Here is a 27,988-nt window from a genome sequence, read left to right on the forward strand (position 1 = left end):
AACAAAAATAAATGTTGGGTTTTTTTGTTTGTTTGTTTTTTCCCCAAACAGGGTTTCTCTGTGTATCCCTGGCTGTCTTAGAACTCACTATATAGACCAGGCTGACCTTGAACTCAAGAGGTCCACCTGCCTCTGCCTCCCAAGTGCTGGGGTCAAAGGAGTGTGCCACCACTGACCATCAAATAAATGAATCTCAGCAAAAATATACTGAAAAGTTTGCTGGGTGCTCAGGTAAACTTGGTAATACTAATTTTATTTATTTGTTTGTTTGTTTGTTTTGAGACAGTCTCACTATGTACTTCCAGGTGACCTGGAACACACTATGTAAACCAGGCTAGCCTTGAACCTCAGAATTGCCTACATCTGCTTCCCACATACTAATATTAAAGGGGTGTGTACCATGATAGGGCTGGAGAGATGGCTCAGCAGTTAAGATCACAGGCTGTTCTAAAGAACCTAGGTTCGCCAGGCAGTGGTGGCGCACACCTTTAATCCCAGCACTCGGGAGGCAGAGCCAAGCAGATCTCTGAGTTCGAGGCCATCCTGGGCTACAGAGTGAGTTCCAGAACAGACTCCAAAGCTACACAGAGAAACCCTGTCTCAACAAAACAAAACAAACAAAAACAAACAAACGACAAAAAAAGAACCCAGGTTCAATACCTAGCACCCACATGGCAACTCACAACCATCTGTCCAGGAATCTGACACCCTCTTCTGAACCTAGAGGGCACCAGGCATACACATGATGCACAGACATGCATACATACATATAAAAACCACTTGTAAGCATAAAAATAAAGAGATGCACTGCCATACTGTTATGCCAAAAAACATCCCCAGAGAGACCACCAAAGACCAAGGATGTCCAGAATGTAAAAACAAGATTTATTTCTGTTACAAGTCGCCCGCGACAGGGAACTCATCTTAAGCACTCACTCGGTTTATCGCAGCGAGGCAGGGAGGAGTTGCTCTTTCTTTGTGAGGCTGGCTTTTTAAAGGCAAAAACCACGAGTCCCTCTAGGTTGTGGGGGAGTTAGTACGAGTACAATTTTAACTGGCTAAATCTTCCCGGGCCTCCGTGTTATCTTGCTTTAGTTTGTCCGTTTGTTCTTTTAGAACTTTTACAGCCCATCTCCGGAGTTGAGAAGTGCCATCTCCAGTGTTGGAACATCCTGTAGTTAATCAGTCACCGCCAAATTTGGGGTCTGGCTTTTGCCCGGCATTTGGGGCACTCTTTTGTTAATTAGTTGCTACCAGATGGCTGTACTTTTAAGTTCCTGGGGCTGGCGCTGTCATTTCTGGGAGCTTGAAACTGGCCTGGGTCTATCTATATTAAGATATCTTTGTCTAAGCCTCCTTCTTCATTTTAGAGAATAGAGTGAGGGTCTCACAATACCTGGCTATTACCACTTTTATAGGAAATGTTAGCAGTGTGTTTAGTGTTGCTTATGCCATTGTTAATCAGAAGACTCTCTATGATGAAATTTTGCAGTGTTTATTGTCAGTGTCTCAAACACCACATTAACCATTGGCATTCACTGTGGATTAAGTATAGGTGTGCAGTTCTTAAAATCTTTGAAAAACTGTCCATTATTACACAGCAACCCTCTCTTTGGGTTTTATCATAGCTCATGATTACAGTTAACTTTCTGTTCTATTTTGAAATCCAGTCCTCTTCTGTTAATGTAGCTGCTTTAGAGCTAAGAAAGAAGAGGCTTCTAACAATGTCAAAGCTTCAGTGAGGAGCTCTTATCAGGGGCAAATACTGTGTTAGCTTGGGTGGTTTGTTTGTTTGTTTGTTTTCCTTCCTATTATCCTATCCCTTGATCTGGTGGATGAGAGTGTTACCTTAAAGCTACCTGATGGGACTGGAGAGATGGCTCAGAGGTTAAGAGCACTGGCTACTTTTCCAGAGGTCCTGAGTTCAATTCCCAGCAACTACATCGTGGCTTACTGCCACCTGTAATGAGATCTGGTGCCCTCTTCTGCATGCAGGCAAAACACTGTATACATAATAAATAAACCCTTAAAAAAAACCAAAAGCTACCCAACAAGTGACTTGGTAGTGATAAATACTGACTTTTAAGTCACAAAGAGGGAAAGGTCAGGAAAGAGATGTTGCAGTTTTTCATGAGATACTGATTCTTGTTTTTGTTTGGTTCTTTGGCTAGTTAGTTTGGTGGTGGTGGTTTGAAACAGGGTCTCAAGTAGCCTGGGTTGACCTTGAACTTTTATAAGGCTGAAGATGGCCTTTAACTCCTGATCCTCCTGTCTACATCCCCTGAGTACCAGGATAACAGGTATGAGCCACCACTCCCAGAAGCGATATTGATTCTAAGTTCTTTGAAAAAAAATTTGCACGTGACACAATTCAAATGAGGTAAGAGAACTGGTTTTCTTTGCATCGTGTAGATCCTAGGGGTCAAACTCAGGTGGTTAGATTTGCTGTCAAGCACCTTTACTGGGCCATCTCAGTGGCCCATATGTTTTTGTCTTGTTTTATGTGAATAGGTGTTTTGCCTGCATGTGTGTTTGTGTACCAAGTGTAGGCAGAGTTTTTCATTGGGACCTGTGGCTCTGTCCCGTCAACTGTCACCTGGCTCCCAAGTAACCATGCAGAAACTTATAAATTATAAATGCTTGGCCAATAGCTTAGGCTTGTCTCCAGCCAGCTGTTACAACTTAAATTAACCCATTTCTATTAATCTATGTGCTGCCCAGAGGCTTGTTTACCTCATCTATGAACTTTCCATGTTGCTTCTTCAGCGTCTGGCTCAAGACTTCTCTGACTCTGCCCTTCTCCCTGGCATTCTCTGCCCCAAAATCCTACCTAGCCATCGTCCAATCAGCTTTTTATTAACAGTGAGAGTAACATGTCTTCACAGTGTACAGAAGGATTATTCCACAGCAACCATGTGTCTGCCTGGTGCTCTCAGAGGCCAGAAGAAGGTATCAGATCCCCTGGGACTGTAATTAGTTATGAGCCACCATGTGGATGCTGGGAATTTAACCTGGGTCCTTTGGAAGAGCAGCTAGTGCTCTTAACTGCAGAGCCATCTCTCCAGCCCCTATATATGTTCTTTTGATACTGTGATTATCCAAGGATCTGCTAGTTTTTGCCCTTAACTAAAGTTGAAAATCTCTTGTTTACTTATAGTGACTGAGTTTTCCAAGAAAACTGGAGACTATCCCAGCCTCTCTGCCACAGACATCCAAGTGCTGGCTCTGACTTACCAATTAGAAGCAGAATTCGTTGGGGTGTCTCATCTAAAACAAGAACCAGAAAAGGTACATCAGGCGTATTGGGTTGTTTGGTTGGTTTGGTTTTTAAATTTGTGCATATGTATGTATCTGTGTGACAATAAGCGTTTGGGGTGGTGGAGAGGGTGCCTGTGAGGCCTGAAGAGAGCATCGCATCCCTTGGAGTGGAATTACAGGTATTTGTGAGCCACTTAACCTTCAACATGGGTGCTGGGATCTGAACTCTAGTCCTCATGATTGAGCACTAAGTGCTCCCAACCACTGAGCCATGTCCCTCCAGCCCCGAGTTTGTTTTTTACTACACTTACTATTATGGGAACTGTCACACATGAAAGAGGGAATCGTGTGACAGCCTGAGTGTCCCTATCATAATTCACCTCTATAGTTAACACCTATAGGTGAGCTGTTCATTTACAGGGAGCCACAGCCCTGAGTATTTCAATTAGGAGGTCATCCACTGTTGCAGCGATGTGTAGCTTTTCCTGTGTCTCTGTAGAGCCTCTCTAACCTGATGACCTGTGCTTGCGCCTATGTTAAGGAGGTAGATGGCAGTGGCTGGGATTTGCAATCCTGGCACTCCTGTTACCGAGGAGACAAACAGGAGAGTTGCTGGGGTGCTCCATTTTATAGTGCAGCAAAAACAAAAGAGACCCTCCTTGAAACACAAACAAGGCAGAAGGAGAAAGCAGGTCCCAGAAAGCTTGTCCTCTGACCCCCACATGTGTGTCGTGTGACACCCATACTCCTGTACTCTCTGTCTCTCTCACACACAATAAATGGTCTTTATGTTAATTTATTTATAAGGCATGGGGTTTCACTGTGTTGTCCAGTCTGGGCCTGGACCACTTTTTTTCTTGTTTTTGTTTTGAGACAGGATCTCACTATGTAGCCTTGGTTGTCCTAGAACTCACAGAGATCCCCCTGCCTCTGCCTCCCAGAGCACTGGGATTAAAGGCGTGTGCCACCACTCCTGGTTCATTTTATTTTGTATGTTACATTTATTTTGTGTGTGCATGTGTGTGTGAGCCTACCACAGCTTACTTGAGGTGTCAGAGAACAACCTGTGGAGCTTGGTTTTCCTCCCTCCACTGTGTGGGTCCTTTTACCTGCTCAGCCATCTTTCTATTCCTAAATAAATTAATCTTAAAAATAATAATAACCTTGGGCTGGGGATGTCCCTCCCTCAGTAGAGTGCTTGCCTCATAAGCATAAAGCCCTGGGTTCAGTCATAGTGTGTATATGTTGGGAGTGGAAGCTCACTCTTGTCCTGTAATCACAATATTCTGACGTTGGAGGCAGGAGGATCAGAAATTCAAGGTAGATTGGTTTATAAAGTGAATGTAAGGTGAGCCTGGACTAAACTAGACCCTGCCTCAAACATATAAAAAAATTGACCTTAGAGTCATCATTGGACATAACATTAATGTGAGCCCCAATGTCACCAAATACCAGTCAGTATTCACACTTTCCCATTCTGTAAGTATTTATTAATAGTTTGCTTTGGTGAAAATCCAAATGAAGTTTATATATTATATTTAATAAATTTAGCAAATATATTCATCTTTTTTTTTTTTGAAATAGAATTTCTGTAGCCCAGGTTAGCCTGGAACTTGCTATATAACCAAGCATGACCTTGAACTCTGGATTTTTTAAATTTTTTTAAGGTTCATTTAAAGAAAAATGCAGGGTGGTACTTTTGTGTGTATGAGTGTTTTGCCTGCATGTATGTATGTTCAGTTTGCCTCTTCACCATGCCTGTACCCAGTGCCCAGGGAGTTCAGAAGAGGACTTTTAGATACTCTGGAACTGGAATTACTGATAGTCATGAACAACCATGTGGGTGCTGGAAAACAGACTTGGGCCCTCTGCAAGAGCAGCAAGTGCTCTTTCTTAGCTGCTCAGCCATCTCCAGCACTGACCTTGAATTCTTGATCCTCCTGCCTCTACTTCCCACGTGCTAGGATAATAGGTGCACACTGGGCTCGTATTCTTACACTCTTCAGAGCTGCCCTCTTGTTTCTCAGTCACATTTAGAGGCCTCCACTTTAAAATAGACTCTGATTTTCTTTTTTATTTATTTTATTTTTTTGTATCAGAAGCCTTAGACTGGGCTGCCATCGCAGCTCAGTTGGTAGGATGTTGCATAGCACACACAGGGCCTCTAGATTTCATCCCCAGCACCTGATAAACAGGCGTGGTGGGGTACTCGGGAATCCTGTGCCTTCAGAGGTAGAGACGGGAAGCTCAGAAGTTGAGGGTCATTCGTAGTGAGTTCAGGACCAGCCTGGCCTAATTGAACCGTCTCCCAAGGATTTAGAGCATGGCATGCTTTGACAGCAGTTCAGCTCTCTGGCTTTGGCCTACAGCTCTCACCATAGAACACCTGCAAGTTTCACACGTGCACACTTCACAGCTTTTGTATTTTGGCACAAACACCCTGAAAGCACTTAATAATGGTGTCCGGATGTCTGAGTGTTGTCATTTTGTCTGTATATTCTTGTGACTTCCAGTTTTTTATATTCAATAACTAAGGAGCAAGATCTTGATTTTTGTTTGTTTTTAATTAGCCTTAATTTTGTATTTTCAAACTAATTGTCCTTCCTCGATGCTTTTTTTTTTTTTTTTTTTTTTTTTTTAGGTTAAAGTGAGCTCTTCGATTCAGCACCCTGAAACTCCTCTTCACATTTCTGGTTTCCATTTGCCCTCCAAGGTAACTTTTCAGGATCCCTGACCCTGGGGTTCTTTTCTACGGCATGTCATAGCTCTTGATAACAAAGCAAATTGACCTGGGCCAGGAGCATATTTTTGTAGTGCTTCCAGACCCAGCTTGCATATAAAGTGGTTTCACCTTTAAACCTCTCAATTTTCATGTTTTTAAATTTAAATTTGCCGGGCGGTGGTGGCACACGCCTTTAATCCCAGCACTCGGGAGGCAGAGCCAGGCGGATCTCTGTGAGTTCGAGGCCAACCTGGGCTACCAAGTGAGTTCCAGGAGAGGCGCAAAGCTACACAGAGAAACCCTGTCTCGAAAAAAACCAAAAAAAAAAAAAAAAAATTTAAATTTTATTTTTATCCTGCTTCGTGGAAGAGTGTTTGGCTGGTATTTGTAAGGCCTAGGGTTTGTTCCCCTGCACTGAAAAAAGAACTGATGTTTCATTTAATCTTAGCCTAAACCCTCACATGAAACAGTGGATCGTGGCCGCCCAGCTGATGGGCCTGAGAACCTGGAATTCAGCTCCTTCATGTTTTGGAGAAACCCTCTGCCTAACATTGATCATGAACTGCAGGAGCTGCTGGTAAGGCCCTGGCTTGTAGTCTCCTAGTGACATCAGAGCCTCTCCACAAGAGTACTGACCTGGGAGTTTGTCTATTGATGTTTCAGATTGACAGAAGGGAAGAGGAGGAAGAGGAGGAGGAGGAGGAGGAGGAATTTGAAGACAGTGATGATGATGGGGGTGGGTGGATAACCCCCAGCAACATCAAGCAGATCCAGCAGGAGTTGGAGCAGTGTGACATCCCAAAGGATGTACGGGTTGGCTGTGTGACCACAGACTTCGCCATGCAGGTAGGAGGGTAGACCTAGGCCAACGCTGTGGGGTGAGGGGTGCGGAGCTTCCATAAACCTGACTGTTCATTTTGTTTGAGGGGAGCCTATCATATTAGTGACAGTGTGCATAGGGATTCACTTTTTTTGTGTTTTTTTTTTTTTTTTTGATTTTTTGAGACAGGGTTTCTCTGTGTAGCTTTGCGCCTTTCCTGGAACTCACTTGGTAGTCCAGGCTGGCCTCGAACTCACAGAGATCCGCCTGGCTCTGCCTCCCGAGTGCTGGGATTAAAGGCGTGCGCCACCACCGCCTGGCCACTTTTTTTGTTTTAAGGCTGTTTAGGGGCTGGAGAGATGGCTCAGCGGTTAAGAGCACTGACTGCTCTTCCAGAGGTTCTGAGTTCAGTTCTCAGCACCCACATGGCAGCTCACAATCTGATGCCCTCTTCTGGTCTGTTGGCATACAGGCAGACAAAGCACCTGTATACATTTAAAAAAAATTTTTTTTTTTTTAAATTATATTTACTTATTTAGTGTGTGAATGTTCATGTGCCACAGAGTGTGTGAAGGTCGGGATAACTTGCAGGAGTCACCTCTTTCTGTTCACCATGTGGATGCCAGGGATCAAACTCAAGCTGTTGGATTTAGTGGCAAGCACCCTTATGCAATGAACTATCTTGATGGCCCTGGGTATTTGTTTTTTATACACATACACACATTTGCAGTGGGGGTTGGTTTTTGAGACAGAGTTTCTCTGTGTAGCCCTGGCTGTCCTGGAACTTACTCTAAAGACCAGACTGGCTTCAAACTCAAGAGATCCACTTGCCTCTGCCCACTGAGTGCTGAGATCAAAGGTATATGCCACCACGCTGGCTTTGTTTTATAGTTCTTTTTTTTCTTTCTTTTTTTTTTTTTTTTGAGACAAGGTTTCTCTGTGTAGTTTTGGTGCCTGTCCTGGATCTCGTTCTGTAGACCAGGCTGGCCTTGAACTCGCAGAGATCCGCCTGGCTCTGCCTCCCGAGTGCTGGGATTAAGGGTGTACACCACCACCGCCCGGCTGTTTTATAGTTCTTAACATAAGCAGTTGGTGCTTTTTTATTTATCTTTTTAATGTTTGAGGCTTTAGAGATAGTAAACAGAACTTATGAACCAAAAATGAAAATATATTCCCCAACAGAAAAAAGAATATCTCTGTTGGGAGGCATTGCCAGTAAGACCGTGCTCTGTTCCTGCAGTTGCCCAGTAACGCCGGTCTCTGTCTTCTCAACCAGACATCTCAGGTGTTCCCTAACAAAAGCCAGGGATTATAAACCAAACTAGAAGTTGGATTCCTATAACTGTACAACATTATTGCCAAATTAATGGTGAAGCAGTTGGTTTCAGTCCTCCATTAACTTCTTGTTGTAGAATGTTCTGCTTCAGATGGGGCTGCACGTGCTGGCAGTGAACGGCATGCTGATCCGAGAGGCCCGGAGCTACATCTTGCGCTGTCATGGCTGCTTCAAGTATGTGGCTGAGGGTCTGGACCCAGGGTCTTCCTGTCCCTGTCCATGCTGATGGCTCCTCAGAAGAAAACCCTTTCCTTCCACCTCAGTGTTCCCTGTGGCCTACCTACTGTCCACCACACTGAAATCCCTGGACAGGTGGCCAGTGACTGTCCCTCCACACACGCTCTGAGGATCCCAGAGTTTAGGATGTGGCTTCTGGAACAGAGGTCACTTGTTCCCTGATGACACACACAGGCCTGTGTAGAAGGAGAGAGGTCTGGGATTTGCTCCCAGGTGATGTAGGCGGATGGAGCATAGGGTAGAGATGAAACACAATAGCTGTGAGTTGATGGTCAAGCTGGGTGATGGGCACATGGGGATTCATTGTGTTTTCATGGCTACTCTATGTCTGTGAATCCAGAGTATATGGGTTCACCTCTAGATGCCTTCTGGCTGTGTGATTTGCAGGTATTAACAGTTAGTTGCCTTCTTAGTGCTTTAAAATGGTCTTCAAATTGAGAGATTCGTTGTAAGGAACTGGGAACGTGAGTCATAGGGGTTTAGCAGGGTATTTGGCACATAGGAGATGCTCCCTCTGATGAACTGTCAGTTGACTGACCGCTCCCTTCTGTCTCCTATTCTGTGGAGGGGCTGGTTGCTGTGGAAGTATGTTGTAGGACTTAGGGGCAGGCTTATGGCCATCCTGCATCTGTGGGCTGGGTCTGTGGAGATCTTGTAGGTCATCTGGCAGAGCCCAGCTTTGCAGAAGCCTGGTGTAGGGTGGTGCTAAAGCATTGGGGTGTTTTGCTCAGCCTGAGGGACTCTTGATGAGATTGGAGCTTCCTGGTGTGGACTTAATCCCCTAGAGGATAATAGCCTCAGCCTTGGCACCACCTTCTACAGTTGTGACACTCCTTAGAGTCTCCTAAGCCTTAGTGTGATGTAATGGTTCTTAGTCTTAAATGCACAAGACTCGTGACAGCTCTTTGTCTCATAAACCCACGGCTACCACTGCCCCCTGAGCAAAGGCTCCTAGGATCTGACGCAAGCATGCGCATACACACACACACACACACACACACACACACACACACACACACACACACACACTCACACTCTCTCTTAAGGAAGGCGGCTGCCTGGGGCTGCAACCTCCTTTAGCATGAGGCCAGCAGCCTTTGTTTTTTGGAAGATGGGTATAACAGAATTTAACTTTTACTGCATTTCTTGTCCTCTGCTTCTCTGAGGCTGGAGGTAGGGTCTCCTGCCTATGGTGCCAGTGTGTACCCTTTCTTTTGTGTCCCCCTAGGACGACGTCAGACATGAACCGAGTGTTCTGTGGGCATTGTGGGAACAAGACCCTGAAGAAAGTGTCTGTGACTGTCAATGACGATGGTACCTTACACATGCATTTCTCCCAAAACCCCAAGGTGCTGAACCCTCGAGGCCTCCGGGTAGGTGGCATGTATCTTGTCCCCCTAATAACTTCAGATTCAAATGACCAAGGGAGAACTGGGCAGAGTGGTGCACACCTGGAATCCCAGCACTGGGGTGGAGGCAGGAAGAGCAAGAGTTCAAAGCCAGCCTTGGCTACTAGACCCAGTCCCAAAAAAGACCAGAGGACCAAAGCTGAGCCAACCTAGCACCCCACTCGTGGGGCCGGGAGCCCATGATCTCAGTACACAGACGGGAAGGAAGAGTGTAAACAAGTCATCTGTGTCTGTCAGTCTGTTTCTCTCTCTCTCTCTCTCTCTCTCTCTCTCAATATATATATATATATATATTTGTTTGTTTATTTATTTAATTATGTATACAGTGTTCTAAGCCTGAAGGCCAGAAGAGGGCACCAGATTTCATTATAGATGGCTGTACAATGTGGTTGCTGGGAATTGCAGCCAGTGCTCTTAACCTCTGAGCCATCTCTCCATCTTAAGGAGTTTGGGAAAGGAGAAACAAGGAGTGATTCTGGGCAGTGAGTGCTCAGTGGTGGCCACTTGATTTGGTCAAGGCAGAGCTCAATAAGGGTCACCTGGAACACAGTAGAGGCCGGATTTGTACAGGAGTTGTTTAAAGGGTCTGAGCTTGAGGCAGAGGAAGGGGAATGCCCAGCACAGGAGAGTCCTGGGTTTGTGGGAATGGGTCAAGAAAGGACAGCCAGGTTTAGTGGCTCATGCCTGTAAGTCTAGCAGTCAAGGGGCTGAGGCAGGAGAAATGGTACAAGGTCGGAGGCCCACGTGGCTCCAGAATAAAACTGTCTCCAAAGGTGGGAGGGGATCCTGGAGAGGTAGCCCAGCAGTTAGAGCAGGGACTAGACTCGGGACAGGGTAAGAGTGCAGCGTTGCCTCTCAGCTGCAATCCTTGGCCTCCCCCAGCCTCTAAACCAGAGTCATCTACCAGTCTCGGTCTCATGACCAGACTGGCCTCAAACTCAGCAATCCTCCTGCCTCAGTCTCCTGAGTGCCAGGATTGCAGGTGTGCTTCAGTGTGTGTTTGGTGGGGGCAACTTGGCAGTGTTGTTGGGTACTTTTCTGTGTTGTAGCAGAGGGTACATGATAATCAGGTGACGCTTGTCTCTTGGTGAAGGTGGTTTCTGCACTGTAAAGTTCCAATTACTCTAAATAGAATAGTTTTTGCTGGCCTTGAACTTGCCATATAGCCAAGGGTGACCTTGAACTCCTGATCTTCCTACCTCTATCTCATAACCTAGATTTTGGGTGTGCACCACCATGCCCAGCCAAGAATGCTTTTTAGTAACAAAGATGGCAGCCCTGGATATGAACCCAGCACCACAGAGTACATTCAAGGCCATAAAGCCCATATAAGTGCCCCTTTTCATGCTCGTCTGCCTTTGCTTGGCCATTCAGAGCTGCTCATGCGCACCTCTGTGGAGATGGCAGCAGCTTCGAGAAGCCCTCTGACCGTTTGTCTTTAGCTGAAGTGTAGTTAAGACGCTGCCTTCAGGTTTTCATCTGTCCGTTGAGGTGAGCGTGACGTGGGAAACACGTGTCTTGTTGGCACACAGTGGGCACGACAGCTATGTCTGCCTGCACGAGGATCTGCAGGGCACTGAGTAGACAGCGACTGGACCCGGGTGAGCGGGGTGCCTGTTCTAACAGCCTGCCCTCTGCTGCAGTACTCGCTGCCCACGCCCAAAGGAGGCAAATATGCCATCAACCCCCACCTGACCGAGGATCAGCGCTTCCCCCAGCTACGACTCTCCCACAAGGCCAGGCAGAAGACCAACGTGTTTGACCCTGGCTACATAGCTGGGGTGTCTCCCTTCGTGGAGAATGACATCTCCAGCCGCTCAGCCACCCTGCAGGTCCGGGACAGCACCTTGGGAGCTGGGCGGAGACGCTTAAATCCCAATGCTTCCAGAAAGAAGTTTGTAAAGAAAAGGTGACATTGCAATCCACGTAGGCAAAGCAGATTGCAGCTGGCTGCTGAGGAGGCCTGGAGTATCGACCCCAGTGTGTGGGCTGCAAACCATCTACACAGAAGCAGTAGTCCTGGCTTCTCCGGACCACCTCAGACTTTGTGCTGTGTGGGGTTACAGCGCAACATGGCTGCCCTGCCTGTGAGCATCCAGAGCCAAGACTCAGCGATGGGAAGGGGAGCTTGAAGCAGAAAGAAGGGTGCCCTGGAGCAAACATTGAACCTTAAGTTCAAAGGTAGAAATATCAAATGGTAACCTTTTTCTAATAAACCTGATTGCTAGCCCAGGTGCGTTTAAATTCTCTATCTTTGGTGGACATGAATGCTAACAACATGTGCCTGACAACCAACTATATAGATTTTTTTTTTTTCTTTGCCAGAAATTGTAAGTATTCTACAATAAAACTTTACTTTTTTCCCCCCCAAAAACAAAAAAGTTCAGCCATCCAGGAACTTCAGTATAGTAAATCCACATTGCAGCCTTTCATTTGGGTCCACATTTGACTAACATTTGGTGTCTTTTTACATGCAACTGTAAAGTATATGTCATCCGGGGAAAGGACAGTCATTTACATAACTGCAGTGTATTAATCAAATTCAGGAAAATTTCTTCTATTAAATACACACTGGGCCCAGAATAGTGCATTTATTACATCAGCTGCTTATTGTCTCTACAGCTGCCTAATACTCCCTCATGCAGAGTTACCGAGTGGTTCAGGACATAGAGGAGATGATATCAATGTCAGGCTTTTTGTGACTTGACCAGATTGTCACTAGATGGACAAGATATCTAAGGTATCAGCTTAGTCTGTACATGCTTGTAAACAGTGAATGCACCTGTGGGAATTTTGAGACGAAGGCTGAGCCAGGTGAGCCAGCTGAGGGGCTGACACCCACCGGGAGCCTAGCATACAGGAGGAAGCAGTGGCTGGAACCCGGGGCACGTCACACCTCCATTCCACCTCCCTCTACCAAGTTAGAGGAAGGTAAGGCAGCGCTGTGCTGGCAGCTCCACTTTGTCTTGCCTTTTCTTTTTCTTTTTTTTTTTAAAGATTTATTTATTTATTTATTTATTATGTATACAGTGTTTTGCCTGCATGTATGCCTGCAGGCCAGAAGAGGGCATCAGATCTTATTTTAAATGGTTGTTGAGCTGCCATGTGGTTGCTGGGAATTGAACTCGGGACCTCTGGAAGAGCATCCAGTGTTCTTAACCTCTGAGCCACCTCTCCAGCCCTTGTCTTGCCTTTTCATTGTGTTGACGATTAAAAGAAACAGGGCGGTGGTGGTGCACACCTTTGATTCCATTACTCAAGAGGCAGAGGCAGGTGAATCTCTGTGAGTTCGAGGCCAGTAGTAGATCTACAGAAAAAGTTCCATAGCAGCCAGACCTACACAGTGAAATCTTATCTAGAAAAAAAAACAAAAAAAGAAGGAAAAGGGGTAACTGGAGAGCTAGTTCAGCAGGTAAGAGCACAGGCTGCTGAGGGCTGGATACGGTGGCCCATGATTTTAATCCCAGTAGAGAGAGGCAGGCCTGGTCTACAGAGTGAGGTTCAGGACAGCCAGGGCTACACAGAGAAACCCTGTCTCAAGCAACAGCACTGGCTGCTCTTCAAGAGGACTCACATTGGATTCCCAGCATCAACGCTGTGGCTCATAACTGTCTAACTTCAGTTCCTGGGCCTCTGACACCTTCTTCTGGCCTCTGGGCACTAGGCATGCATATAGCACATGGACATACATGCAGGCAATACATATATATATGTGTGTGTGTGTGTGTGTGTGTGTGTGTGTGTGTGTGTGTGTGTTTTTAAAAACAGTAAAACATTTCAGGGGCAGCAAAATGTTGCCCAGCCTAGTGACCTGAATTCAGGTCCCAGGACTCATGGGTGGAAGGAGGAGAAAAGCATTTCAGCTAGGTGTGATAAACACCTGTATTCCTAGCATGTGGCAGGCTGAGGCAGGAAGGCAGTTTTTAGACCGGCTGGGACTACATAGCAAGACCCGGTCTCAAAAAAACCAGAAGGGGCTGGAGAGCTGGCTCGGCACTTAAGAACACTTATAGAGACCTTGGGTTCAGCTTCCAGTTCGTAATTGTAACTCCAGTTCCAGAGGATCCAGTGCCCTCTTTGACCTTTGTTGGCTTTTCATGCATATGGCGCTTACCATACTTGTGGGCAAAAAACAGATGCACTAAAATAAAAATAAAAAGCTGTGGGAGATGGCTCAGTGGTTAAGAGCACTTGCTGTTTGCAGAAGACCAGGGTTTGGTTTCCAGCACCCACTTTGAGGCTCACAATATATAACTCCAGTTCCAGGGGACCCTAGGTCCTCTGCAGCCTTCTGCATTTCATGTTGCACATGCATACATGCAGCCAATACACACATAAAACAAATCAAAAAAATTTTTGTTGTTTGGTTTTTTTTTGAGACAGCTTTTCTGAGTAGCCCTGGCTGTCCTAGAACTCACTCTCTAAACCAGGCTGGCCTCAAATTTAGAGAGAGATCCCCCTGCCTCTGCCTCCTGAGTGTTAAAAATTTTTGGGGGGGCATGCTGGAGAGATGGCTCAGTGGTTAAGAACACTGACTGCTCTTTCAGAGGATCCAGAGTCAATTCCCAGTATTCACATGGCAGCTCACAAGTGTCTGTAACTCCAAGATCTGACCCCCTCATACAGACATACGTGTAGGCAAAACACCAGTGCACACAAAATAAAAAATAAATTATAAAAGAAAAATGTTTAAAAATGCTTTTTAGATGTTTTAAAAGCTGGGCATGGTGGTGCACTCCTTTAATACCAGCACACTAGAGACAGGCAGGTGGATCTCTGTGAGTTACACAACAGCCAGTGTTCTGTAGAGAGACCCTGTCTCAAAACTGTCTCCTTAAAAAAAATATTTCTTGGGCTGGAGAGATGGCTCAGAGGTTAAGAGCACTGACTGCGCTTCCAGAGGTCCTGAGTTCAATTCCCAGCAACCACATGGTGGCTGACAACCATCTGTAATGAGATCTGGTGCCCTCTTCTGGCCAGCAGGGATACATGCAGGCAGAACATTGTGTACACAATAAATAAATCTTAAAAAAAAAAATCACACACAAAAAAATATTTCTTAAAAGTCAAATATGTGCCAGGCAGCGGTGGCACTCGCCTTTAAACCCAGCACTCAGGAGGCAGAGCCAGGTGGATCTCTGTGAGTTCGAGGCCAGCCTAGTCTACAGAACTAGATCCAGGACAGGCATCAAAACTACACAGAGAAACCCTGTCTCGAGAAATAAAAAACAAAACAAAACAAAAAAAGTCAAATATGCCTGGGTTGCAAAGAAGAAAATTAAGAATTCTTAAATTTAAGGTAATTAAGAATTTGCGTGTTTTCAAAAGATGTTCATACCCTTCCCTGGTGGGAGGGAATGGGGAAAGGTGGTGGCCACTGCCACCTACAGTTCAGTTGTGGAATTGCAGAAAATGTCAACTCTGAAGGGTTGAACCAGGCGGGTTTCTCAGAGAAGGTCAAAAGCAGGCTGTTTGGCTTAACTCACTTTCCTGTCGCATGTTGTCTTATTTTCCGGAGTAAGAGGTAGAGGCAGGAGAATCATGAATTTGAGCTTTTGACATGAGTGGTGGACTCCAAACTCAAGTCCACATCTTTGTGCCACAAGCAGGCCTCCACAATGATGACCAGTGACAGGCCTACTCCTCAGGAGGAATAGGGATGCTATGGTGCTGGAGCTTACACAGGGACGTGACAGGAACCTGGAGGCTCCTGCACACACAACTCCATACAGGCAGCAGAGCATGGTGAGCAGCCTGGAGAACTGTCTTCGCTCTGGACTTCTGGAAGTCTCCATTTTTCTTCTGATCATTTACCCATGCCCAAAGATATGTTAATAACTATTGTTATGGTTTGATTGAAAAATATCCCTCATAGCCTCACGTGTTTGAACCCTTGGTGCCCAGTTTGTGGCTGTTTTGAGAGCCGGGGTCTATCTGGAAGGAAGGGGTTGCTGGAGGGACAAGCCTTGTGCCTTCTGGCCTGGTCGAACTTGCTTCCCAGTCTGCCTCATGGTTCGCTGAGATGTGAGCAAGCAGCTACTGCATACTCCCTGCCGCAGAAGCCACCTGCCACCATGCCTCCCCGTGACAGTGTTCTGGGTCCCCTCAAACCGTGAGCCGGTGGTTACAGAAAGAATAGGAACACAAATATCCTGCAGACTCTTGTTTTATCAGCTGCACAGTGGCTGCACCTGCCTCAGCTGCTGACCACACCTCTGCAGCCGCTGCTGCCTGCGAGGCCAGGGCAAGCCTTCAAATCCCGTCACTGCCACCTCTGCCTCTGCCTCTGCTGACCCTCCTTCACTGGTATCCCAGAAAGAGAGTTCTCTCTCTCCCTCCCTCCCTCCCTCCCAACCAGCTACTTTCTGAGCCTCTCTCTCTCCCCAACATCCAGACTTCCCCCTCACTTTCTATGGTCACTTCCAGCCAACTGATTGCTTGCTCTGCCTCTTGACTTATGGTTGATTTTATTTAAATAACGAAATCTCAGGGGTCACAGTGTGACCGAATATCCCACAACAGCAAATAATTATCTGTCCTTATTGAGAAAGTCCTAAAATTTGAGTGAGAAGTCAGCAGCTGCCCACATCTCTAGAGATTTTCATCCATTTCTAATCAGTCTGTCCACTTCAAGTACAATCGTTATTTAAATTCATTTGGTGCTGAGGATCATCATAGAGCCTCCTAAATGCTAAGCAGTGGTTCACCACTGAGCTACACTTCAGCCTGAAGTGAATGTAGATTTCACTTCTTCTGTGGTTTGCTGACTTATAGCATAATGCTGTATTGGCACTGCTTACTGTAGGTCCGGACTTAAGCCTAAGAAGAGACAAGAGTTTAGCAAGAGAAAGGGGCAGGGTTGGAGCTCAAGTGTGGAGTCAAGTTCCTGGATCAGCTGTACTCTAGGAAAAAGATCTCTGAGACTAGCCCGGCGGTGGTGGTGGTGGTGGTGCATACCTTGGGAGGCAGAGGCAGGTGGATCTCTGAGTTTAAGGCCAGCCTGGTCTACAGAGTGAGTTCCAGGACAGCCAGAGCTACACAGAGAAACCCCGTTTTGAAGAAGGAAGAAGGAAAACAACAACTCTGAGACTCAGCTTTTTCCCTGCCAAATGGGAGTGCCATACTTCACAGAATGGCCACAAGGAGGAGGTAAGATACTTTTGTAAGAAGGCACTGCAAGCTGAGAAATACTACTACAATGTCAAGTGACTGGTATACTTACACACCTTTAGTCCCAGCACTCAGAGGCCGACAGGCAGATATCTCTGTGATTTCAAGGCCAGCCTGGTCTATGGAGCGAGTTCCGGGACAGCCAGGGCTACATATCAAGACCCTGTCTCAAAAGAAACAAAAACCACTACTAAACAGATGTTAGTGAGCACTGCTGTGTGGTTAATGTCCACTTCCTGCTCAAGAATTAGTGCAAGTTGTTTCACACGTAAAGTGCAGTACTCCTGGAGCACATTCTTTCCTGATTTGGTCCATTCTTATAGCAGGGCCTCTGTGTCTTAGGTCTTGGCACAGAATGCCTGTCCGGCTTTCTGATTCCCGTAGTGACTGATGAAGGATAAGCCAACTTGGTGGCTAAGGCTGGAGATCATGTGTCTAGACTACAGCATGAGTTCCAGACCAGTCTGGACAACCTAGGGAGAGTTCATCCCAAAAGGACTTTCAAGGCTAGGTTATAGCTCCATGGTAGAGCACTCGCCTGGCTTGCAGGAGGTCCTGCAATACAGGGTTCAATACTACACAAATAAATAAAAGTGAGTCTACAAACGGTAGCTGGGCATTGTTGCGCATGCCTGAGATCACTGCAGGAGGGGGAGAGAGGGATAAGGAGCAGTAGTTGAATTGATTGCTGCCAAGCATGACACCCTGAGTGTGACCCAAGACCCCCAAGGTAGAAGGAGAGAACAGCTCCCACACATTGTTCTGACCTCTACTCATACACCATAGAAACAAATAATGGATTAATTGATTTTTAATTTAAAGAAAAATCAGGGCTTTGAAGCCAGCCTTGAGAGTAGCACAGAGGGGAAAGGGAAGCTAGAAAAGTGACTGGGTAGTAATGTTCAAGGCTCTGGATTTAGTCCTTAGCAAGGATGGATGGATGGATGGGTGGGTGGATGGATGGGTGGGTGGATGGATGGATGGATGGGTGGATGGATGGATGGATGGATGGATGGATGGATGGATGGATAAAGAGAGATGATAGTCAAAAGAGAAAGAAAAAGGCCAGGTATGGTGGCTCACTTGGGAGGCTTAGGGCACAAGGATCCACAGTTCAAGGTCAGCCTAGGCCACATAAGTTTGATTCCTGTCTGAGCTACATGAGACCATGTCTCAAAAAAACTAAAAAGAAGCCAGGCCTGGTGGTACTTGCCTGTGAAACCAGCACACAAGGATGGAAAGAAATCCAAAGCTGAGATGGTGAGTGTGTCTACACCTAAGTGCCTGTGTGCTCTTGCACTGGGCCCAAGCTTCTTATGCATGAGACTCTTCTGCACGCTGAGTCATAAGAGTGTAATTCTGTGAGCCAGTGGGTGCTGAGGCAGGGTGGCCTGTCATTGATTTACTTTGGTCTCAAGTGCTGGGAGCAGGAGGCTAATGTTTAATGTTTACCCCCACTGCATAGAGCCAGGGCCTTGGATCTCGTGAGGTTTCGGTAAGTGCTTGCCATTGAAGGCATGAGTCACACCAATCTGCAGAAAACAGGGAAGAAATGCCTTTTCCTGACCTTGTCTTTGGTAACAATTGAGTTCCAATTCCCTGGAGGTCTTCTTCTTTCTCCTGGTGAATGTACAAGCAGGGACAATGGAGTCCCTTCTCTTCCTTGCCTGCTGTGAGCTGCAACCAAAATTTAATTTGCTACATGAGACAAAAACAAAAAACAAAACCTTCATAGTTCTTGAAGGTCATTTCAATTGAACTATTGTTATAGACACTTTGCTGGGTGGAGGTACAGCCTGTATGACCAGCTCTTCAGAAGCAGGACAGGAGGGCTGCAAGTTTGAGACTAGCCTGGGCTACACATTGTGGGAGATGAGGATTATCAGGTCCAAAGAAACTCCTTTTCCCAAGTTCTGGTTAGTTAGAGAAAAGCCAGCAATCTCCTCAGGAACTGATGAAGCTAGTCCCCACTTGCCAAAAAGTCATTCTCCTTATCTCTGTCAAAAGGGACATAGGCTCTTCCATTAACTTGTGCCTGTAGGGCCTGTCAGCATATCAAGGTCCATGCTGGCCCCCAGACTCCTTCAGTCCCTACTCACAAGTACACATTACCCACTTCAAAGCTCCCACTCCAGCTCCCCGGCTCCCTCCTCCCTGGTACCCATTCCCTTAGTACCCTGGAGATTTTCCTCTCTTGGCTTTCCCAAGAGACAACCTTGGCAGTTTGGGATAAACTTTTCCCTTTTACCCCACGGAGCGGCTATTCTGGTTTCTTTATGAGGCCTCCCTTTTCATTGCCCTAATTCAGGCACTATATACCACAGCAAAAACACAGGGAATGCCAGAGTGGTTGTGTCCGCTGCCATAGTGATGGTGGGAAGCAGAGAGAAGACAGGGCTTACAGCAGAAACTTCTCTCTCCTGAGACCGAGGCCTTGTTCTCCCCCAGAGATATGGCTGGCACTCACAGGAACCGTGAGGACAACAGATACCCAAGTCCCAAGTCCATCATCAGGGAAACGCTAGTGGCTTTGGGGACTTCTTGTGCTGAAGAGCTGGTCCACACCTGGACACCGTGTATTAGCAGTGACTAATGAGCCTGTTTGTACGTTCACCTGGAGGAGGAGGGGGACTCCTGGGATTTCACTACTTTTTATTTCTGGATTGTGACAACATCAACAAAGCTTCACAGCTCCTGACCCTGCCTTCCCGCCTCGGGTGTGGGGGAGGGGCACTGAGAGCACCATCTCAGTCCACAAGCGATGCCCACTGCATACATAGCCCTGGGACGAAGGCCTGTTTCATGCAAGACCATGGGATGAAGGCCCTGTAATGACCACAGACAGAAATATGATGAAAACTTAAAGACAGTGCAGTGCTGACCCATGCTTTCCAGTGCTAGCTAGTTCTAGGTCACCTTGACACAACCTAGAGTCATCTGAAAGGAGGGAGTCTCAACTGAGAAAATGCCTTCGTAAGATCCAGCCCTGGGGCATTTTATTAATTAGTGATTGATGAGGGAGAGCCCAGCCCATTGTGGGTGGTGCCATTCATGAGTTGGTGGTCCCAGGTGGATCTCTGAGTTTGAGGCCAGCTTGGTCTCCAGAGTGAGTTCCAGGACAGCCAGGAATACACAGAGAAACCCTGTCTCAAGAAAAGAAAGAAAGGAAAAAAAAAAGCAGGCTGAGCAAGCCATGATGAGCAAGTCAGTAAGCAGCATGCAGCACTCCTTCATGGCCTTTCCATCAGCTCCTGCCTCCAGGTTCCTGTCCTGACCTTCTTCAGTGATGAACTATGGTGCAAGTGTGAGCCAAACAAACCCTTTCCTCCCCAAGTTGCTTTTTGGTCATGGTGTTTCATCATAGCAACAGACACCCTAACTAAGACATCCCAGGTGAGGCAACCCAGGCTCAAAGAGAAGCACACTAGCAGCTTCCTGAGGTGGCTCAAGAATTCTTTGGGGGCTGGGGTGGATCTCAGTTGGTGGACTGCTTGGCCAGCACACGTGAAGCCCTGGCATCAATCCCCAACACCTCGTGAGCAGATGTGGTGGTGCACTCTGGAATTCCCGGCACTTAAAAGTGGAAGCAGCTGGGCGGTGGTGGCGCACGCCTTTAATCCCAGCACTCGGGAGGCAGAACCAGGTGGATCTCTGTGAGTTTGAGGCCAGCCGGGTCTACCAAGTGAGTTCCAGGAAAGGCACAAAGCTACACAGAGAAACCCTGTCTTGAAAAACCAAAAAAAAAAAAAAGTGGAAGCAGGAGGAGCAGAAGGTCTTAGCTACATGGGGGCTTCCAGTACAGCTTGGCTACATGAGGCCCTGTCTCAAAATAATAAGATAAACATTCATTGTTTTTTGAGGCAGACTCTCATTATATAATCCAGGCTGGCCTTGAATTCACAGTCCTCCTGCCTCAGCTTCCTGAGGCTGAGATTACATGTAGGGTCCTACTTACACTCAAGACTGACTCTGACTCTGGGCTGCAGAGATGGCTCAGTGGCTAAGAGCGCCTCCCAGGGGACCAGTTCCAATCCCAGCATCTACATCAGGCACCTACCAGTCACCTGTAAGTTCAGCCCCACAGGATCAGACACCTCTGGCTGCCACGTGCACCTGCACTCACCTGTACAAATACACACACATAATAAATAAAGATAAATATTTTTACAGTGTTCTGACTCACCAAGAGGTGGTAGTACACACCTTTAACCCCAGCTCTCAGGAGGCAGAGGCAGGCAGATCTCTGAGTTCCAGGCCAGCCTGGTCTACAGAGTGAGTTCCAGGACAGCCAGGGCTAAACAGAGAAACCCTGTCTCAAAACAACAAGAACAACAACACATGTCCTGACTCTAACTCAGCTAGTGAGTGAGCAGGAGCAGAGAGCCAACTGTGTTTCCTGGTGACCTAGGTTTACCTTCTGGACTATTCCTATACATAATGAGCAAATCATGCAACTGCTTGGTACGTATCTTTTCTACAAGCTGGGAGCTTTAGTCTCTACCTCGTATCACACTCAAGAAGAAAACATTTGTAAACCACGCGTACTGGATTATGACCATACCAACCTGATGCCATAAGCTAAGCAGGGTTGGGCCCCGTTAGTACTTGGATGGGAGGCCAGGCATGTTGGCACACACCTGTAATCCCACCATATGGTGGTGAATTCAGGAGGATCAGGAGCTCAAGGTCATCCCTAGACATACATTAAGACCAACTTGAGCTACATGAGACCCTGCCTAAAAAAAGGAGATGAAAACATTTGTATACATTTTCACATCTTTGGATTAAGCAACATTTTTTTTCCCCCAAGACAGGGTTTCTTCTGTGTAGTTTTTGTTTTGTTTTGTTTTGTTTTGTTTTGTTTTTCGAGACAGGGTTTCTCTGTGTAGCTTTGCACCTTTCCTGGATCTCACTCTGTAGACCAGGCTGGCCTTGAACTCACAAAGATCCGCCTGCCTCTGCCTCCCGAGTGCTGGGATTAAAGGCGTGAGCCACCACCGCCCGGCTAAGCAACATTTTCTTAATCCCACACCGAAAACACAAACCAGATGAGAGAAGTTCAGTGAGGGAGAACACGGAAGCAGCAGACCTTGGTGCGGGAAAAGCAGCTTATATCCAAACACTCAGAAGGTGGAAGATAGACTCCCTGATGCAACCCTGAGGCCTGGAAAAAAGATCAGTGCCTCACCACCCAATGGGAGGGTGCAGGTCTTATGTAGCCCAGGCTGGCCTCAAATTCAATATGTAGCCAAAAATGACCTGGAACCTCTGATCCTCCTGCCCTTGTCTCCCAGGTTCTTGAACTGTAGGCATGAGACCATGTATGATGGTGCCTTCAAAATTCTTTCATTATTTTTAATACCTTTTGTGTTTGTGTGTGTTCCTGTGTGTGTGTTCCTATGTGTGTGTGTGTTCCTATGTATGTATGTGTGTGTTCTTATGTGTGTGTGTTCCTATGTGTGTGTTCCTATATGTGTATGTGTGTGTTCCTATATGTGTATGTGTGTGTTCCTATGTGTGTGTGTGTTCCTGTGTGTGTGTGTTCCTATGTGTGTGTGTGTGTGTTCCTATGTGTGTGTGTTCCTGTATGTGTGTGTTCCTATGTGTGTATGTGTGTGTTCCTGTGTGTGTTCCTGTGTGTGTGTGTGTGTGTGTGTGTGTGTGTGTGTGTGTGTGTGTGCGTGTGTTCACAGCATGTGGCTCTCAAATGTATTTGCTATATAGCCCAAGCTGGCACTGAACTCATGGAAATTCTCCTGCCTCTGCCTCCTGTGTGCTGGTTGCCAGGTGTACTTCTCCATACCCGGTTTAATTTACTTAGTATTATGAAGGAAATAGTTCAGTTAGTTTGTGTGAACAAAAATGCCTTAAAAGAAGCTGTCTAGCTGTGGAAAAAACAAACAACAAACAAACAAAACCCAACTCCCGGAAGGAGTCTGTCTTCTGTGTCTGCAGAGACTGACGGACCGGTGGAATTTCAGTACTGTGCATTTGGTAGGTTCAGAGGCTAATTACTTTATCTTGGGCTGCTTTTAGCTTCTTGAATAGACATTCCTTGTCCCACTCTGTATCTGAGTGCCTTCCTTCCTTTCTTTGGCTTTTCAAAAGAGACACAGTTTCTCTGTGTAGCCCTCACTGTCCTGGAATTCACTCTGTAGCCCAGGCTGGCCTGGAACTCTGGAGATTCTCCTGCCTCTGCCTCCTGAGTGCTGGGATTAAAGGCGTGTGTCACCACCACCCGGCTCCCACTCTATCTGAACTAACACCTCATGCTAATAAAAACTTCCTTGAAGCTTAGCAGAACATTAGCTTCTGCCAACCCAAGAGCTGTAAGAATGTTATCAGAGCCGGGCAGTGGTGGTGCACGCCTCTAATCTCAGCACTCGGGAGGCAGAGCCAGGCGAATTTTTGTGAGTTCGAGTCCAGCCTTGTCAACAAAGTGAGATCCAGGACAGGCTCCCAAGCTACACAGAGAAACCCTGTCTCGAAAAACCAAAAAAAGAAAAGAAAAGTTATCAGATCGAATCTTGAGCCTATAAAATACACCTTCCCCACATCTCGATGTATCTGCCTCTCTGGTGAACCCACAAATGTATTTTAAAGTTGCCTTGATTTATGACTTTCTTTGATCTGTAAAACTGTTAAAACCCTGTGAAACTGCTTCCACATTGGAATTTTGGGTAACCTAAGTCTGTGTTCCCAGGCCGTGCTCACTCATAATGGCTCCAGAATAAACCTTCTCTCGTTCCCTTTAGGGTGAGAGCTGTGGTTTTTATGTTGGCATTCGTTTACACCTGAGAGACAACACGAGGCATTGCCCTCAGTCAGAAAATGTAAGGAAACACCAGAAAACCCAGTGTTCAGCCTTGGGATGTGGTGTATTAGTTACCTGTCTGTTGCTGAGACGAAAGCAGCCTGAGGAGGGTACTTTAGCTCATCGTTTGAAGGTAGAGCCTGTCATGGCAGAGCAGTTAGCGCAGTCGGAGCTGAAAGTGGCCGGTCGCACTGCATCCAGCCGGGAAGCAGAGAGCCTCTAGAGACGGAGCTCTATCCGCAGCTCTTACGTTTTGCTGTTTGACACAAGGTCTCATGCAGCTTCACTGCCTTCAAACTGTCGGTAGCTAAGCAAAAGCCGGCACCTTTAAGGGCAGTCGCTGTGTTAATGACGGGGTGTCCTTTTATTTCCAGATAAAGCTTTATGGCGCAAACCGGGCCCGGGCAGGATTGTACCCTCCCCAGAGTGTGTCCCCCATAGGAACAAGTCTGGGCCTCCCTAATCAATCCTCCCAGTTTTGTTGGCTGGGCAGAGCACTGCTTTAGAAAGGATGCCCTGTTCTCCTTGCCTGCTGCCCCTGACACTTCCTTCTTCTCTCTCGGTGTGCTTGTGTTGGCTTTGCACTGGCCAAGATGAGAAGCCACTGAGGTCCCTACAGTGACTGGCCTGTCACCACTAACAGAAGAATGCACTCGTCTTTCCTCAGTGTCGGGATTTATCAAATAACAATAAAGTTGTAAGGCTGAGCAGTTTTAATGATGGCAATTTGTATAAAGCCTGCCTACCTTGGCAGCTTGGCCAAGGCAAAAGTAGGTTCTTTATTCCAGTCCTTTTTGTTTATTTTTATTTATTTATTATTTATTTTTGTGACAGAGTCTCTCTACGTAGCCCTGACTGTTACAGAACTAGCTATGTGGACCAAGCTGGCCCCAAATTCACAGAGATCTGCCTGCCTCTGCCTCCTGAGTGCTGGGATTAAAGATATGCACCCCACTGCCTGGCTTTATTCCAATTTCAATTGCTAATATTAATTCATATCACACATCACACAGTAAATGTAGCTACATATCTCTATACATATATACAGGTTAAAGAAAGGCTGCTGAGCCGGGCGGTGGTGGCGCACGCCTTTAATCCCAGCACTCGGGAGGCAGAGCCAGGCGGATCTCTGTGAGTTCGAGGCCAGCCTGGGCTACCAAGTGAGTTCCAGGAGAGGCGCAAAGCTACACAGAGAAACCCTGTCTCGAAAAACCAAAAAAAAAAAAAAAACAAAAAAAAAAAAAAAAGAAAGGCTGCTGAGCAGGGCGGCGGTGGCGCACACCTTTAATCCCAGCACTCGGGAGGCAGAGGCAGGCAGATCTTTGTGAGTTCGAGGCCAGCCTGGGCTACAGAGTGAGTTCCAGGAAAGGTGCAAAGCTACACAGAGAAACCCTGTCTCGAAAAACCAAAAACAAACAAAGAAGAAAAGGCTGCTGAAGAGTCCAAGGCGTCTCACAGTGTGCTCAGAAAGTGGCTCCACAGATGGACAAAGAAGACCAATGTCTGGAAGGAGCTATGGCAAAACTGCTGCCGGACTCAGAGAATGGAGCTGCAGAGTGCGACTGTGAGGTGAAAAGGTCAAACCAAGTCCGGAGCAAGGAATGGGTCAGGAGCAGGGAACAGCAGTGGTTCAGGTCCGGGTGCAGACAGGCAAGCAGGTGGATGGACAAGCAGCCAAGCAGGTTACGTCAGTACTGAGGGACAGCGCCCGCCAGGGCAGTCCTCAGTCTCCCTGTCTCCTCAGCCGCACACACCACCTGTCAGATGAGAGGCTGGTGTGGAGTCTTGCCGTGGCACTGTTTGGCTTGTTTTTAAAGGGTTTTGTTGTTTTGTACTACCAGGAATCGAACCCAAGTTCTCCCACGTGCTAGGTGAGCACTCTACCACTCACCTCTGCCTCACCTCTGCAGTCGGGGGACCTCACTTATGCAGTCCGGGTGAGGGGGTTCTACCCTTTCCTCAACCTGGAGTGTCTGGGAAGTTCTTGGCCTTAGTTTCCCTGATAGGATTGAGACAGGGCTTCTCTGTGTAGTTTTGGAGCCTTTCCTGGAACTCACTCTGTAGCCCATGCACCACCACCACCCAGCTTCCCTGACACGATTTTAATGCACCCATGTTGTGCATTAAATACCACAGCCAGCAGAGCAACAATCCAATGCTGTTTCAAACTTCAAGTCTGATGCCAAGTAGTTTATTTTAGGCATATTTAAGCACAGCACAATTTGGTGAAAAGTTTCCTGTTGATAATTAACTCAATCCCATGTATACAACAAAGCTGGAGACATTATTATACCAAAACTCTTTGTAAAGTACAAATGGCATCTTCCATAAGGATAGGTTCTGTGGATTAACTGAGAAAACAAATTTGAGACAAGGTTTTGGGGGAGGATATGGTGTGGTCTCAACCACATAGATAGCCCAGAGGTCACCAGGATATTAACCACATCCATTCCCAGCCTTCTGAACAGAAAACATGTTATACATCTCTCCCTTTGAAGAGACAGCCCTGTGTGTTTAACATTCCTGGTTCCCAAGACCCGCCCTGCCTGCTATACCACGCGACTCCAGTTTCTAGTCTGTAAGGATTCGGTCCTTAATTACGTCATCAGCTTGCGACGGCGTCCCAGCCTAAAAAGCGGGTGGGCCCTCTGTGCGTCCCTCTTTCCTTTCCGCTCCTTCCTTCCGTCTGTCCTCTCTCTCCCTCTCTCTCTTCCTCTCTCTCTCCCTCCCTTCTCCCAATAAAGCTCTAAAAAGGTAACCATGGCTGTGACTCTCCTCCAGCACTCTCCTCCGCCGGCATGGCCACCGTGGGCGGCGGCCAGCCACAAGCAGCACACCGTTTAGCCAACATTGGTGCCGTGACTCGGACACACCACCGAGCATCGAGGACCTGCTGTGACTGCTGCGGACTGCCGCCTCCTCCCCCATCCCGCGAGACCGCAAGCTCGGGAGCGCGCACGCATCCCTCGCCGCCTCCACTGGACCCCCACACAGCTACCACTGCCATCACCACAGTGAGTCTGCCGGTCTCGAGGCTGTAGTCTGAGCTATATTCTTTGCAACGGACCCCCCGGGGATTGTCCTCGGGCTGTGCTGGCAATGGGAGGCACATTTTCGCTCCTGACGAGGGGGTCAATGCTGTCTTGGGTCCAACGGTGGACCAACTGACCAACTGCAGTGCAGCCACAGCCCTCACCTTCCCTTGACAAAGAGGAATGGTGACTTGAGCTGATTCATAGATCTCTCTCTACTCTCGGGGATGCCTGAGATTGTAGTCTAATCCCGGTTTGTTATTTTAATTTTTTATTTTTCTCTCAGCTACAGCCATGAGACAAAGGGGTGGATACATTTACCACCTACATTGGCAGATAGGGGCGGGCACAGCGTAAACCTGACTGCATAACAGAGTCACAGGAACTTCTGTCAGCAAATGGGCAAATAAGAGTTACTTTATTCAATTGGGGATTTAGCTCAGTGGTAGAGCACTTGCCTAGCAAGCACAAGGCCCTGGGTTTGATCCTCAGCTCAAAAAAAAAAAAAAAAAGAGTTACTTTATCTCCAAGCTTTCTGCTAAAGTTCTAAACCCTTCTCCTTCCCCACTTCTGCGTCTGCCACGTGCAACCTTTTCTGTCTGACTTCCACCAGCAGTGGGCGGGCTCAAATGGGCGGGCTTGGGCGGTTTATATGACTCTCCCTAACTCACCTTAACTCCACCCACTCATTCTCAAACTGCCTTGAGAAGCACAGATGGGTCTGGAAGTGGCTAAGATCCATACAAATAAGTTTTCAGTAGTCAGGATGGCTCTTAAGCCAAAAATCAGCTTAAAAAGATCAGTTTATAGTCTTCCAAAAGCTGTCCTTAAGCCATCAATCATCAGGAAAAAATTCAGGACATGGAGTAAAATCCGTTTCTTGTTCCCCAGACCTCCCTGACTAAAACTTAAGCATCTGGAGAGCAAGACTCCCGACCCCACAGGCAAAAGAGTCATCTGTGGCATTTAAGGTGTGCTAGGAAAGAGATAAAAGCCTGAAAACAAAACTGCCAAGTGCTGGCACTTGCTGACTCCCAAAAGCTGTTGGGTCCCTGTTTTAAGTGAGGAAAAGGCCATGGGCTAGCAAATGCCCTGCCAGGCCATCAACAGCCTTGCTAAAAGTGCCGCCTAGAAAGACAGAGTCAGCTGACTGCCCCCAGGCACCAAGATGCATGGGTACATCAAGCTAA

General features: G+C 47.0%; 1 protein-coding gene across 3 annotated transcripts in view; it reads left to right on the plus strand.

Moving 5' to 3' along the window:
* The window catches only part of Nob1 (NIN1 (RPN12) binding protein 1 homolog), a 28,285-nt gene extending 16,271 nt beyond the window's left edge, over positions 1–12,014 (plus strand). For all 3 annotated transcript variants that reach the window (XM_052726751.1, XM_052726752.1, XM_052726750.1), the window contains 7 exons: positions 3,158–3,288; positions 5,900–5,971; positions 6,429–6,557; positions 6,644–6,826; positions 8,213–8,310; positions 9,602–9,746; positions 11,426–12,014. In XM_052726751.1, coding sequence (XP_052582711.1) covers positions 3,158–3,288; positions 5,900–5,971; positions 6,429–6,557; positions 6,644–6,826; positions 8,213–8,310; positions 9,602–9,746; positions 11,426–11,695 — 1,028 coding nt within the window. In that variant the 3' untranslated portion in view covers positions 11,696–12,014. The remainder of the gene's footprint in view (positions 1–3,157; positions 3,289–5,899; positions 5,972–6,428; positions 6,558–6,643; positions 6,827–8,212; positions 8,311–9,601; positions 9,747–11,425) is intronic.
* The last annotated feature ends 15,974 nt before the right edge of the window (positions 12,015–27,988 follow it).

The sequence above is a fragment of the Peromyscus californicus genome, unplaced genomic scaffold, assembly GCF_007827085.1.
Source record: "Peromyscus californicus insignis strain IS unplaced genomic scaffold, ASM782708v3 Scaffold_8__1_contigs__length_139910024, whole genome shotgun sequence".
Classification (NCBI taxonomy): domain Eukaryota; kingdom Metazoa; phylum Chordata; class Mammalia; order Rodentia; family Cricetidae; genus Peromyscus; species Peromyscus californicus.